This window comes from Dromiciops gliroides, chromosome 1, assembly GCF_019393635.1.
Source record: "Dromiciops gliroides isolate mDroGli1 chromosome 1, mDroGli1.pri, whole genome shotgun sequence".
In the NCBI taxonomy this organism is placed as follows: domain Eukaryota; kingdom Metazoa; phylum Chordata; class Mammalia; order Microbiotheria; family Microbiotheriidae; genus Dromiciops; species Dromiciops gliroides.
In genome coordinates this window covers 60,458,580-60,471,614 of record NC_057861.1, presented here as the reverse complement: position 1 = coordinate 60,471,614, position 13,035 = coordinate 60,458,580, and the positions used below count along the sequence as shown (strand labels likewise).

The window sequence follows — 13,035 nt, the reverse complement described above, 5'->3', positions numbered from 1 at the left end:
TGCAGGAGAGTCATGAGAAAAAAGTCAACAGTTTGAAAAGTCAAATGGAAAAGGAGATTAAAAAACTGATGAAAAGAACTGCCTAAGAATTAGGATTGAACAAATAGAAGCTAGTGACTTTATGAGAAACCAAGACACAGTAAAAGCAAATCCAATTAAATGAAAAAATAGAGGGCAGTGTGAAATATCTCCTTGGAAAAACAGCTGACCTAGAAAATAAATCTAGGAGAGAGAATTTGAAAATCATTGGACTACCTGAAAACCATGACCAAAACAAAAGCTTAGACACCATCCTCCAAGAGATTGTGAGGGAAAATTGCCCTGATAAGCAGAAGCTAAAATAGAAATTGAAAGAATCCACCGATCACCTTGTGAAAGAGATCCCAAAAGGAAAACCTCCAGGAATATTATAGCCAAATTTCAGAACTCCCAGGTCAAGGAGAAAATACTGCAAGCAGCTAGAAAAAAGAAATTCAAATACTGTGGAGCTCCAATAAGGATAAAGCAAGATCTAGCAGCTTCTACGTTAAAGGACCAAAGGGCATGGAATTATGATATTCCAGAGGGCAAAGGAACTGGGACTTCAGCCAAAAATCACATGCCCAGCAAAACTGAGTATAATTTTTCAGAGGCAAAAATGGGATTTCAATGAGAAAGTGGTCTTTCAAGCATTTGTGATGAAAAGACCTGAACTGAATAGAAAATTTGACTTCCAAATACAAGATCCTGGAGAAGCATAAAAATGTAAACAGGAAAAAGACTTCATGAGGGATATTAAAAGATCAAACTATTTACATTCCTACATGGGAAGATAATACTTTGAAATCATAAGAACTATCTCAATAAGAAATTCAGGGGCAGCTGGGTGGTGTAATGGATGGAGCGCCAGCCCTGGACTCAGGAGAACCTGAGTTCGTGTGACCTCAGACACTTGACAATTAATAGCTGTGTGACCCTGGGCAAGTTGCTTGGCCCTGGTTGCCTCACTAAAAAACAAAACAAAACAAAACAAAAATTCTTCACAAGAAATTCACAGAAGACAGAGCTGAACTGAATATGAAGGGATATCTGTAAAGCATTTATGTTTTGTTCTTTGTAGGGCAGACAGGGTGGGGCTGGTGCTTTGTCCACTGTGCCATGATGACATCATTAAAATAAGGTTGAGGTGTAGGAGGAATAAACTGGGGGAGGGAGAAGGGGAGAGATGGTCTGGGGAGAGGTAGTTCACATGAAGGAAACAAGAAGAAAGCTTATGGAAGAGAGTAGAACAGAGAGGAGTTGGGGAATGAGTGAACCTTAATATCATCAGAATTGGCTCAAAGAAGGACTAACATACATACTCAAGTAGGTATAGTAATATACTTTTGCCCTGGGAGGGGAGAGGGAGAAAAGGGGGGCGGGGGGAGAAGGGAAGGAGGAAAGGGCAGATTGAGGGAGAGAGCAGTAAAAAGCAAAACACTTTCAAGGAAGATGAAGATGTTCTGCATTACTGCACCAGTATGACATACTGAATTGCCTGATCTCATAGGGAGGGTTGAGGAGGGAGGGAGGAAGAACAATTTAGAACACAGAATTAGCTCAGGGACCCTGATCTCATTGGAGTGGGCTCATGGAGGGAATAGCTTTCATATCCAGTTGGGAGGAGCAATCTATTTAACCCTGCAGGAGAATAGGAGGGGAAGAGGACAAGGAAGGGTGAAAAAAGGGAGTGCAGAGGAAGGGAGAGGAGAGTCAGAAGTAAGGCACCTCTGAGGAGGAATAGGTAAAAAGAAGACAGAGTAAATGTTATGGGAAGGGAGTGGGATGGAGGGAAATAGTCATGATGATTGATTATAATGGCAAAATGTATGGTACCTACTTTGCTGGGTTTGTGAAGAAGATTCTCTGTCAAGCCTAAGGTACTATATAGAGGTTGTGATGAATAGGATGCTATTGGGAAAACCTGGAGAGACCTACATGAGCTGAAGCAGAGTGAAATGTATTGTATACAAAATAACAGCAATAATGGGGGATGATCTGCTGGGAAGCATGTGGTTTTTTTCAGCAAGGCAATGATCCAGTGTAACCCTGAGGGACTTATGAAGATTGCAGCCCATCTGCAGAGAAAGAACTGATAGTATCTGAAAACAGATGGAAACACATTAAAAAAATTTTTTTTCATTTCCTCTTTGAAAATTCCTTAATCTGAAGTTTTGGTTTTTTTGACTGTTTTCTCTCACAACTAGCTAATATGGGAATTTTTCCATCACTACTCATGTATAACTTATTTTGAATTGCTTGAGTTCTTGTGGGTGGGAATGGAAGGGGGAAGAGAAGTTGGAACACAAAGTTTTTTAAAAATTGATGTTAAAATTTTGTTTTTACATATATTTTGGAAAATAAAATTCTATTAAAAAAACCCCCAAAACTTAGGTGTTCTTCCCTATGGAGTCATCCCAGAATTCCACTGTCAACAGTCACCCACTTCAAATTGTAAACCACATAATTATCTGTATACACTATATTCCCTCTTCCTCAGCCCCAGAGCAAGGACCATTTTTTTTTCTTTTTCACCAGAACCTAGCACAGCAGGGTGTAGATAGCAGGCACTTAATAAATGTTTGGTGAACTGAAAAAACAAAAAAGAAATGAACAATCCAGGGGCTATATTTAGTGATGAAACTATCAAGTTTTATTTGCAAATGATGCTCTTCAATTGAAGGTCAAAAGGAGAACTATAGTTTTATTATTTCTTAAGAAATGTGCAACTTTGTGCAATCTTCAACCTAAAACAAAAGGATGTAGAAAGCATAGCATTACTAAGCAAATCTACAGAATACACCAGTGAAACAGCCCCTGATGGGTTCCTTCGCTGAAATCCCATAATGTCTTCCAGCAACGTACTTGAGTGTTGCATCCAAAGAAAACACATCCATGGATTCTATAGTCAGGCCCAATAAATCACCTTCACAGAAAAAAACAACCACCCAACAACCTTATTCTACCACAATCTCATCTTCTGATTCTGCTTCTTTTTCAAGAGCATTGACAGATCCCATGCCATCCCCATCTGGGTCTAGCTCTCTGCTCTGGCTGTCGTCACTGCTGGTTCCGATACATGTATTCCCATTCTCACATGTTGGTTTGCTTACTATTTCTTCTTCCAATGGCTGGATGGAAATATCACCATTTCTAGCATCATCAGTATCAACAATGCTTTGTCCTTCGGTCCTTACTTCACTGTTCTCTTGTGGTGGTATGGCTTCTTCTCCATCAACTGCCCTGACGGCTGCAGCAATGACCTCTGCTAACACTGCTGTAACGACCTCTTCAGCAGTTTCCTCTTTGTCTTCATCTCCTTCAACATCTGGATCCACTATTTCATCTGTGAAGGGATCTTCACCCTTGGTGAATGAATAAAAACATCAGTGACGTGTCATAGAAAGTAGAACAAAGAACAGCCAGAAATCTAAGACCATCAAAATAATTGTGATATGGCCTACGTTTTTGGAATTAGTTAGAAAAACTTAAGAGATTTTACTTTCTAAAACATATGAGGCAGCTAGGTGGCGCAATGGATAAATTGTTGGCCCTGGATTCAGGAAGACCTGAGTTCAAATCCAGCCTCAGACACTTGACACTAGCTGTGTGACCCTGGGCAAGTCACTTAACGCTCACTGTCCCTCCCCCACCCAAAAAAGATTATAAAACATATGAAACAGAATAACATAGATAAGCAAGATCATACTGCTAAAGCAGTTGAGTTAAATTAGGGAAAAAACATTCTTCCACAATACAAGTTTTGTAAACAAAAATCAATTCCTTGCCCCACCCTCAAAATCATAACCATCTCTTTATGAGGTGTAACTATACAAAACAATGTAAAATATATGTGATCTTAGTAAAAATTACAAGAACCTATACCTAATAGTTTCATGGATGAATTTATATCATCTGCTCATGTTTCCTTTCACATTTAGGATTAAAACATGAAATTAATCTTCAACTTTCTACTTAAAGAATTATTTCTAAATATATTTAGATTACTTGAAGGCTCAATTCTGAACCTTGAGACAATATTTTTGCACATCCTAAGGCGTCTACACACATATGCTTCTGTTTACTTGGAGGACTGTAAGAGTTATTGACAAGAAATGAGTCCGTACTTTAATAACTGAAAAAGGACAAAGACCATCAGGTGACATGTTCTTAAAAGCCTTCATTTCTTATACTGTAAAAACTAGGCTAATCCAGGATTTCCTTAAAAGGCTCTAATCTAAATTTTCCAGTGTATATTATCTAGCAAGATTGGCATTCCAAAGACAAAATGTGCTCTTTGTTCTCCTTTCTACAAGCAACTTCTCTGAAAGTCTGCATCTTCTGAATTCTAAAAATAATGGGAATTTAACGAACTGAAGAACTGTATGGATACTTTGGAGCTAAGAGATAAATAAGCCATCTAGTTTGAGAATTTTTAAAAGGATTACCTTTAAAAATCACTAGGGATGGAATATAGAGCCTAACACATTTTCATGGATATACTTTCTAGACCCATGAAAGCATTATGTTAGTCTTTATAGTACTAGAAATTCTCAGTTCTTAAGTAAACAGGCTGTCACCTAAAAGCACTGCATAACTATAAATTATTTTTTATTATTATCTTAATCTATAGACATACACAAAAACAATTAAGTCCTTTCAGAGAATTCCCTAAAGCTGGGTGAAGTCAAATGTTACTATACTTGTGCACATCTAAAACCCAGACACACACATCTTTTCTAGAAAATCCACTAATTGCCAAATATTGCATCGTAGGTACATCTACACAATGGACAATCCTGTTTTTCAAAAGGTTCTGCTTACCCACTGACATGTCTTCCCCTGCCCCCAACCACAAACCTTGAGGTATTTTTCAAGCATTTTCACTATATGTCTGTTGTTCAAGACACTCTTAGCCACATGTAAGCTTGTCTTCTTGAATTGTTCAGCAGCAAGCTACAGAGGAAGGCAAAATAGGTTACTTTTTGAAAATTTGCACTGAGGGAAAGGAACCAGATTACAGGCCCACTATAAAAGATTTAGGTTCCAGAGGTGCTGATCTGGATTGATAGAGGCAGTCTTCTCACTGGGAAATCAATATACTAATGACATTACAAGTCTTGTCTACAGGCAGCTAGATGGCACAGTGGCTATACCATTGGGTCAGGAGTCAGGAAGACCTGAGTTAAAATCAAGCCTTACACACTTAAATGTGACAATGAGAGCAAGTCACTCTACCTCTGCCTGCCTCAGTTTCCTCATCTGTAAAATGGGGATAATAATAGCAATTGCCTCCCAGGGTTGTTGTGAACAAAAGCGCTTGGCACAATTCCTGGCACAGAGTAAACACTAAATAAGTGTTAGCTATTATGTTAAAACAAACAAACAGAAAATAATCATTCTTCTACAGAGGGAGGCAGTAAAACATTTTACTTTGATTCAGAAGGGCATGGTGATAAAAGTACTGGCCTTGTAGTCAGAAGATCTGGGTACAAATCTAACATCATTAGGCAAGTTGCTTAACCAACAATGGTTAGGGTTTTTTTTGTTTTAAATGGAGGTGAGGAAAGAGGAATGAGAGGGAAGCTTTTTAGATGTTAAAAGAACCAGAGAACTGAATATTTATTGATTCAGGCAGTCATCAAGACATGGAGGTTGGTGTATGAGAATTTGTACCATCCAAGGTCAGTTCTGCAAGATACCATGCTGAGTGCTGTAAGGACAAGGACAAACCCCAAATATTCCCTGCCTTCAAAGAGCATATAATATGATATCTTAGCTACTTATAGTCAGGTTAAATATAACACACTTCCAGAAGATTGTAAGGAATCTCTTGACTTTACAGGAGGAAAATTCTCCATCTCATAGAAATTGCAACCAAGCCTCTGTAAAATGTCTAACCTCAAATGACAGGGTTAATTTTAACCTTAGAAAATAAAAGCTCCCTTCCAATACAATCCCTCAAAATGACCACAAGATGTTTTGATAATGAGAGAATACCACAAGGATCATGACTGTCATCAATTTTCCACCTTCTAAACTGTAATAGTTGATTTCAGAATAGGGCAGGGAGCACTTACACGGCGGTTGTGATTGTGGTCAGCAGAATAAAGGTGCCGCTGAAGAAGATGGTACTGGGCAGGAATTAACATGTCACAAGCCATACAATGCGCAGCTTCAATCCTTTTAAAAAAGTGTTCCTGGCCAATTCCTGTAGATCCAAATGCGGGTAAATGTTTAATATTTGCCTATGTGATTGGAGTCGTTCTATGGCCACATAAAATTTGTAACCTCTTCGCCTCCCACCCATTTTTCTCTTTAAGCACTTTGATGTCACATAACTAAAGAACGTTAGTTAATATTGTTTCATGTGTGAAATAAAATGTGCTCCCTTAGTTTCTCCTTTTGGCCAAAAGGAATAATTATAAATTCTGAAAAAATCTTTGGAAAATAACAAATTCTCTCCTTAGTTGTCTCTATGTTTATTTGTCTTCTGCTAAATATACTAACTTTAAATAATCAGAGCTTTGGGGCTCACTTTTCAGCCTTCTATTTTCACTCCATCTATGTTGAGGTGGACAGAAAATTTCTGAGCATGCTAGGTGCTATGATGCATATATGGATCTTCTAGCTCCTCTTTCACTAAAGCCTCTCAACGCACCTTTGAAAGGGTCTGGTTTCTGCTTTACACTTTCCTTCTCAGTCAGCTCCTGACGACGCTTCTCTATTTTCTTATTCCTGTTCACAATGTATTCCTAGAAAGGTTGAAGGACAACATAAAGGGGAAAAGGGCAATTTATATGTAAAAGCAGCTTCAGTAAAGGGCTTTTCACCTTTTCTATGTCTAGCAGCCTGGTGATGCCTATCAACCCTTTCTCATAATCACATTTGTAAATTAATAAAATAATTTTTTAAAAGAAAACCAATTATATTGAAATACAGTTATCAGAATATTAAAAACAAAAAAGCAGCAGGTTGAAACCCTGGCTTAAATATTTGCATTAAATGTACATTGATGGTTCCCTAAAAAACCGTCTCCACGGCAGTATCAAAGACAGGCAGGTTTTGTTCCTTGAGATCATTTAGGGTACTTGGAAAAGAGCTGAGATTCAGGAAACCAATTAATCTCTTCTCTTTGCCTCACTCTGGTAGTCACAAAATGGAGACAAATATTAGAGTAACTTTATGTATCAACATTGTCAGAAGACCGCCTACCCTATGTTACACCGTACCTGTAAGAACGCCACTGTCTTGTCAGGTAGCTTAGTACCAATGAAGCGCAGTGTGTCTTTATGGAACTTGCTCTGTAGGTGCTTATGGATTTCTTCATCTTTAAAACTACGAAACTTGCATATGGAACAGGCAAATTGAATCCTAAAAGGGAACAAAGAAATATTAAGCATAGTAGTGAACCAACAACTGAGTTTTCTTCCTATACTGGGCACTACTCTGAGACGATCTGAAGAACCTATGAAGATCCTGCAGTAGTTTTCAGGGGGATAAACTAACACATAATGCAAGCACACTTTTACATAGCAAATGAAGATGTTTGACACTATAAACAGTGTTTTATTTATTTTCCTACCCCTGTACCCCAATAGCATTTAACTTAGACATATCCCTTGAATCTAATAATTTCCTCAATTTGGATGTATAAACGACACAATAACCTGAGTAAGGTGGAAGAGGAAACTGACTCCTAATCCCTATCTTTGTTGATGGACTGACACTTCCACTTGTAACAAATGGGATAAAAAACATTGAGTATATATATTATGAACATTATTAAAGCTTTTTGACAATTCATCTCTTGGCATAAGCAAGTTGCTCATTCCAACTCTGGTGCTATCGAAAACTAGTGGAGAAAATAATCACAATTTTAATAGACCCATCACAAGTTCAAGTAATTTTTCAACTGAGATGGACAAGGATTCTTTTATTCTTCCCTATCACACTTATTCCAACTGTTCCAAACTTCTAATTCAGTCCCCATACACCACCTGATTTTCTCTACTCTTCACAAAACAAAGAGATTATTACTTATTGAGAAAATTAAGACCTTAGTTTCCCTACTTAATAGGTAAAAAACACTCTTCAGGGGGCAGTTAGGTGGTGCAGTCAATAAATAAAGCACAGGCCCTGGATTCAAGAGGACCTGAATTCAAATCCAGCCAGCCTCAGACACTTGACACTTACTAGCTGTGTAACCCTGGGCAAACCACTTAAACCTCATTGCTCCACAAAAACACACACAAACACTCTTCATCAGCAACTTAACCCCCATTGTCTTTTTTTTTTAGTGAGGCAATTGAGGTTAAGTGACTTGCCCAGGGTCACACAGCTGGTAAGTGTTAAGTGTCTGAGGCCAGATTTGAACTCGGGTCCTCCTGACTCCAGGGCCGGTGCTCTATCTACTGCGCCACCTAGCTGCCCCCAGACATATTTTTCTTGTGCTGCTTTCATCTTCTGGCACTAAAGAAAACATGGATTTCCCCTCCACTCACCAGAACACAATGTGTCCCTGGCCATCCTTTTCCACAGTGGTTACATGTTATTTTAAGTATTGTTAAGGCTAAAATTCTAGCTAGTCTGTCTAAAATATCTAATGAGTGGTCACCAATAAATTATAAGCTTTAGCAAGAGTTAGGCTTTTAAGCATTTATTAAGGAGAATAAGAATTTGGTAAAGAGAGAGAAAGGCCTACATTCATCTATCTATTAAAGGGAGAGAGCATTCCTAGCTCCACTCTCTGCCAGAGTCCAAAGGAAAAAAAGTGAGTCAGAGCGCTAGCCTCCCCCTTCTTCCTCCCACCAGCAAACGTCACTTCCTGACACCAAAGACAAGACGCGTGGTCTTGCCCTCAGAGATGTTCACCTCATGGCGGAGCTTTTCTACAGTAAGTCTCCAGCAGGTGGCATCATTCCAATCGTTACAGTATATATTTTGTATGTGTCAATCAAGCACTATTAAGTACCTGGTATGTGTTGAGCATTATACTAGGTACTTGAGATATAAAAGACTAAAAGGAAATAGCCGCCAATAACCTTAAAAAAACTTTTGTTATATTGGAGAAAGTACCATATACATACAAGAGTGTTCAGAAAATAAATACAAATGAAGACTTTCAGATCACAGGACCAACAAGATGGAAGACTAGACATTTTCTCCAATCCTCACTATCTCTAAATTCTCTCAAAAATAGGAATTGTGTGCATGAGATAAAGCAAATTCAGGTCTCCCAAGACTCGGACACCAAGAAATCAAATGAAATAACAGTTCAATGAACTAATAGCGAAAAACCCTATTTGTTAGCCTCTACTGCGCTCAGTTAATACCCCCTTCCCACAACCCACCATGCTTCTGGCAGCAGGGCTGCACATGTCAACCTGAGGGTTTGCAAGAAAGGGCAGATGCCTGTTCAGGCCTGGAGAGAAACATGGCAGTGTTCTTGTGCAACAACATGGTTTAATTATAACTGAAAACACTAGGGTAGGACACATGTGTGATTAGTTGTGTGGTGCTCCCCTAAACCTGAGGGAAATGAGCCCAACACCTAGCTGGGCCCAGTTCTGTTACCCCAGTAATCATACTGGGCAGAGGCCTGGGGAGGCTGAGACAGCTTTAAGGTCCAGTCCCCAGAGAAACTTCTGAACAAAGAAAATGAAGTGCCAATTGAAAGAATCCACACATTGTCTCCAAGGGGGAAAAAAATCCCTATGCTGCAAACCCCAAGACATGTAATAGTTAAATTTAGCAATTCTGTTAACAACAAATTCAACAAGTGACCTTCAAATACAAAAGAAATGAAATTCAAATAACGTAAGACTACTGTGCATCCACCAGAAACGAGGGAATGAAGCATATTCCAAAGCTCAAAGGAGCTCAAGATGCAAACCAAGATCATCTATACTGCAAGTGTGAATCCAACCATTAATTTAAAAAAGAGGAATGTAAAGAGGCATTCAAAACATTCCTAGACAGAAAACCAAATCTGAAGAAATAATTTTCTTCTCAAACACAGATATACATGGGTAAACAAATATAGCAACCAACAACAACATAAGATTAGACTTTTTTTCAAAATGCACACAAGAATGAAAGCTGAAATCCAATAGAAGTGATGGTGGCAAAAGAGGCCTGAGACATTATGAACTAAATCTCACAAGATCCCACCTGCAAATGAATCAATGATTTTTTTGGTTTGTGTGACTAAACTACAGAATGGGAGGGCACAAAAAAGGGCAAGGGGAGGAAGAAGATAAAGGGGAATCTGTTGTGTACCCAAAGGCTAAAAATGAGGAAAACATAACTCCTATAGTCTTTCAGGAAGAAGACAGTCTAAAGAAGAATGGGCGAAGAGGCAAAGGGAGGGATAGAAAGAGGGAGAAAGAAGTGCAGAAATTTTGTTTCAGTGATGGGAGGTGGTAGCATTGAAGAATGACAGTTATTTCTTAGAGTGAAGCACCAAAAAAAAAAGGAGATAGGGGATGAGATCTAGAAGGCAATAATAAGGATCCTGTTGAGAAGGAACCCAAAATAGCTACCTTAGGAGCTCTAATTCCAGTATGAATACAGAAACTAAAGAAGGATTAAATATAAATAAAGGCCATGAATCAAAGAATAAAAGTCTAGACAGAAAGAGGAAAGAAATAATAAACAGAATGAGGGAAAGAAATCCTTTTTAGTAAAAGGCACAGAAAATTAAAATTTAAAACTAACTTAAAATAGAATGGAATTAAAATAACTGAAAAGACATAGTACTGTGTTTATACAAAGGGGAAAAATCCTAATTTAGGAAAAAAAACCTTTTTGAGACAAATGGAGGAAAATATAGACCTAACTCATAATTTTAAGTGTGAATGGATTAAACAATCCAAGAAAATGAAAGAGTGACAGATTGAATAATAAAACTAAATCCCAAAATCTGTTGCTTAGAAAAAAAACTTGCTTTAAAAAACCAAGACAAAAAAAAATTAAGGCCCGAGAAAAAATTTCCTATGAATCAAATGAATCCAGAGAAATAGGAATTATAATCTTGTTATTAAACAAAAGCAAAAGCAAATATGGGCAGCTACAAAGAAGATGACTTTCAGAGGGGAGAGACTGAAGGCAAGGAGAGAGGCTTTTGCAATAGGCCAAATGAGAAATGCTGTGGGTCTAAACTAGGGTAGGTAGGAAGGGGATAGCTATGAAAGATGTTAAGGAGGTGCCATTTCCCTACTTGCCCTTTCATTTCTTTTCTTTCATACCTCCCTCCCCCAAATCAGTCACACTGGTTTGAGAGCTACTCCCTTTTTACTACTGCCATTTTTGTCCACTCCCCCAGCATAACTACCTTCACAGTAAGCAACTTCTCATCCCTTGAAGTTAACACTATCCAAATTTATCATCCAATTCAGAATCTTGGGGTCGTTCATAATAGCCCTCAGAACACTCTCCTGTTATTTGATGATTTTGGTTTCTGGTTTGCAGTCTTTCTCTTCCTCATCTTCCTGCCTTATACTTAGGGAAATTTAACATACAAATTGATAGCACCTCAAAAATCCTGATGTCTCAGTTCAATGTACTCCATTACCATAATCTATTATTCCACTCCAGATAGAATGATTACACCTTTGAGCTTATTATTGCCCACAAATGTTCCATTTCTATGATGCTCATGAACATTGAAATTCCCTTATCTCTATTACTTCATGTTTCCCTATTGCTTACAATCCTTAACCCTGTTCACATGTTCATCACAACCTCCATTTCTTGAACCACACGGTAATTTCCCAGAACAACAATGATCACTCTCTTCTGTTCCCTATCTTGACCCCTTGGTCAAGCAACTCAACTTTATCCTGTCCTCCATCTTCAAATGCCTTGCAAACCAACTCTGGATTGTTTCTACCATCTGCCTCTTTTGCTCCTATTTGCATACTGCTGAAGAGTTAAAAGAAACTATTGACTGAACCCACTAAAACTTTGTTATTTTAAGTAGGCCCTCATTTCTGCAAGTAAAACATTCTAATCATCTAATCATATGATTTTCTATCTCACTTTCTGCAGCAATTGTTCTAGAGCTTCTAGTCTCTCGTCAAGTCTCTCTCAAGTATCCCACAGTATCTACTCCCAATAAATCTTTTTTTTTTTTAAAGTGAGGCAATTGGGGTTAAGTGACTTGCCCAGGGTCACACAGCTAGTAAGTATCAAGGGTCTGAGGCCAGATTTGAACTTAGGTCCTCCTGACTCCAGGGCCGGTGCTCCACTGCGCCACCTAGCTGCCCCCTCAATAAATCTTTAAGCTAAGAACTTTATCTCATATGTCTCAGAAAAAACTGGGACCACTTGCCCAAAGCTGCTCCTCCTCTCATTCACTTCAGATATTTCTCCACTATCTCTTTCTTCACTCTGGTCTCAGATGAAGAGGTGGTTCTTCTCCTTGCCAAGGCAAAAAGTTGTATATGTGCCCTTGATTCCTATAATCTTCAATTTTCCAAGAAACTGTCCCCAGTACCATCCCAAATTACTCTTATCTGTGACTATTTCCTGTTATTTACAAACATGCCTATGTTTTTCCCATCTTCAAAAAAAATCTTTGTTTGATCAACCCATCCCTAATGGCTCTCCTATAATCCTCATCCCTTTTATGGCTAAACTGCCTGAAGAAAGAAGTCTGTAACTCTCCTCACCAGAGTCTAAACCCTTGAAAGTTGTGTTGCTGACCTCATTGTTTAACTGAAACTGCCCTGTCACTAATCATCTCTTAAATGCTATATCTACTGGCTTTATCTCAATCCTGATCCTCCTTGGCTTCTCTGCACTTGACACTTATTGCTTCCTTCTGGATAGTTTCTCCACTACAGGTTTTGATCACATTACTGTCCTGATTTTCATCAATCAGATCCTTCTCAGTCTCCTTTGTTGGATTCTCATTCAGATGATGCCCACTAATCAAGGGTATCTTTTTAAGCACATACTGTATCTCTTTCTTTTTTCCCTCTATATTAAGAGTTCAACTTTTTTTTTTGTTTG

At 38.4% G+C, this 13,035-nt stretch overlaps 1 protein-coding gene across 1 annotated transcript in view; it reads right to left on the bottom strand.

Moving 5' to 3' along the window:
- Positions 1-2,644: 2,644 nt before the first annotated feature.
- The window catches only part of AKAP8 (A-kinase anchoring protein 8), a 45,198-nt gene continuing 34,807 nt past the window's right edge, over positions 2,645-13,035 (bottom strand). The window contains 5 exon segments of the mRNA XM_043990422.1: positions 2,645-3,383; positions 4,879-4,974; positions 6,099-6,229; positions 6,680-6,773; positions 7,251-7,392. Of these exon segments, the coding sequence (XP_043846357.1) occupies positions 2,976-3,383; positions 4,879-4,974; positions 6,099-6,229; positions 6,680-6,773; positions 7,251-7,392 (871 nt within the window). The 3' untranslated portion in view covers positions 2,645-2,975.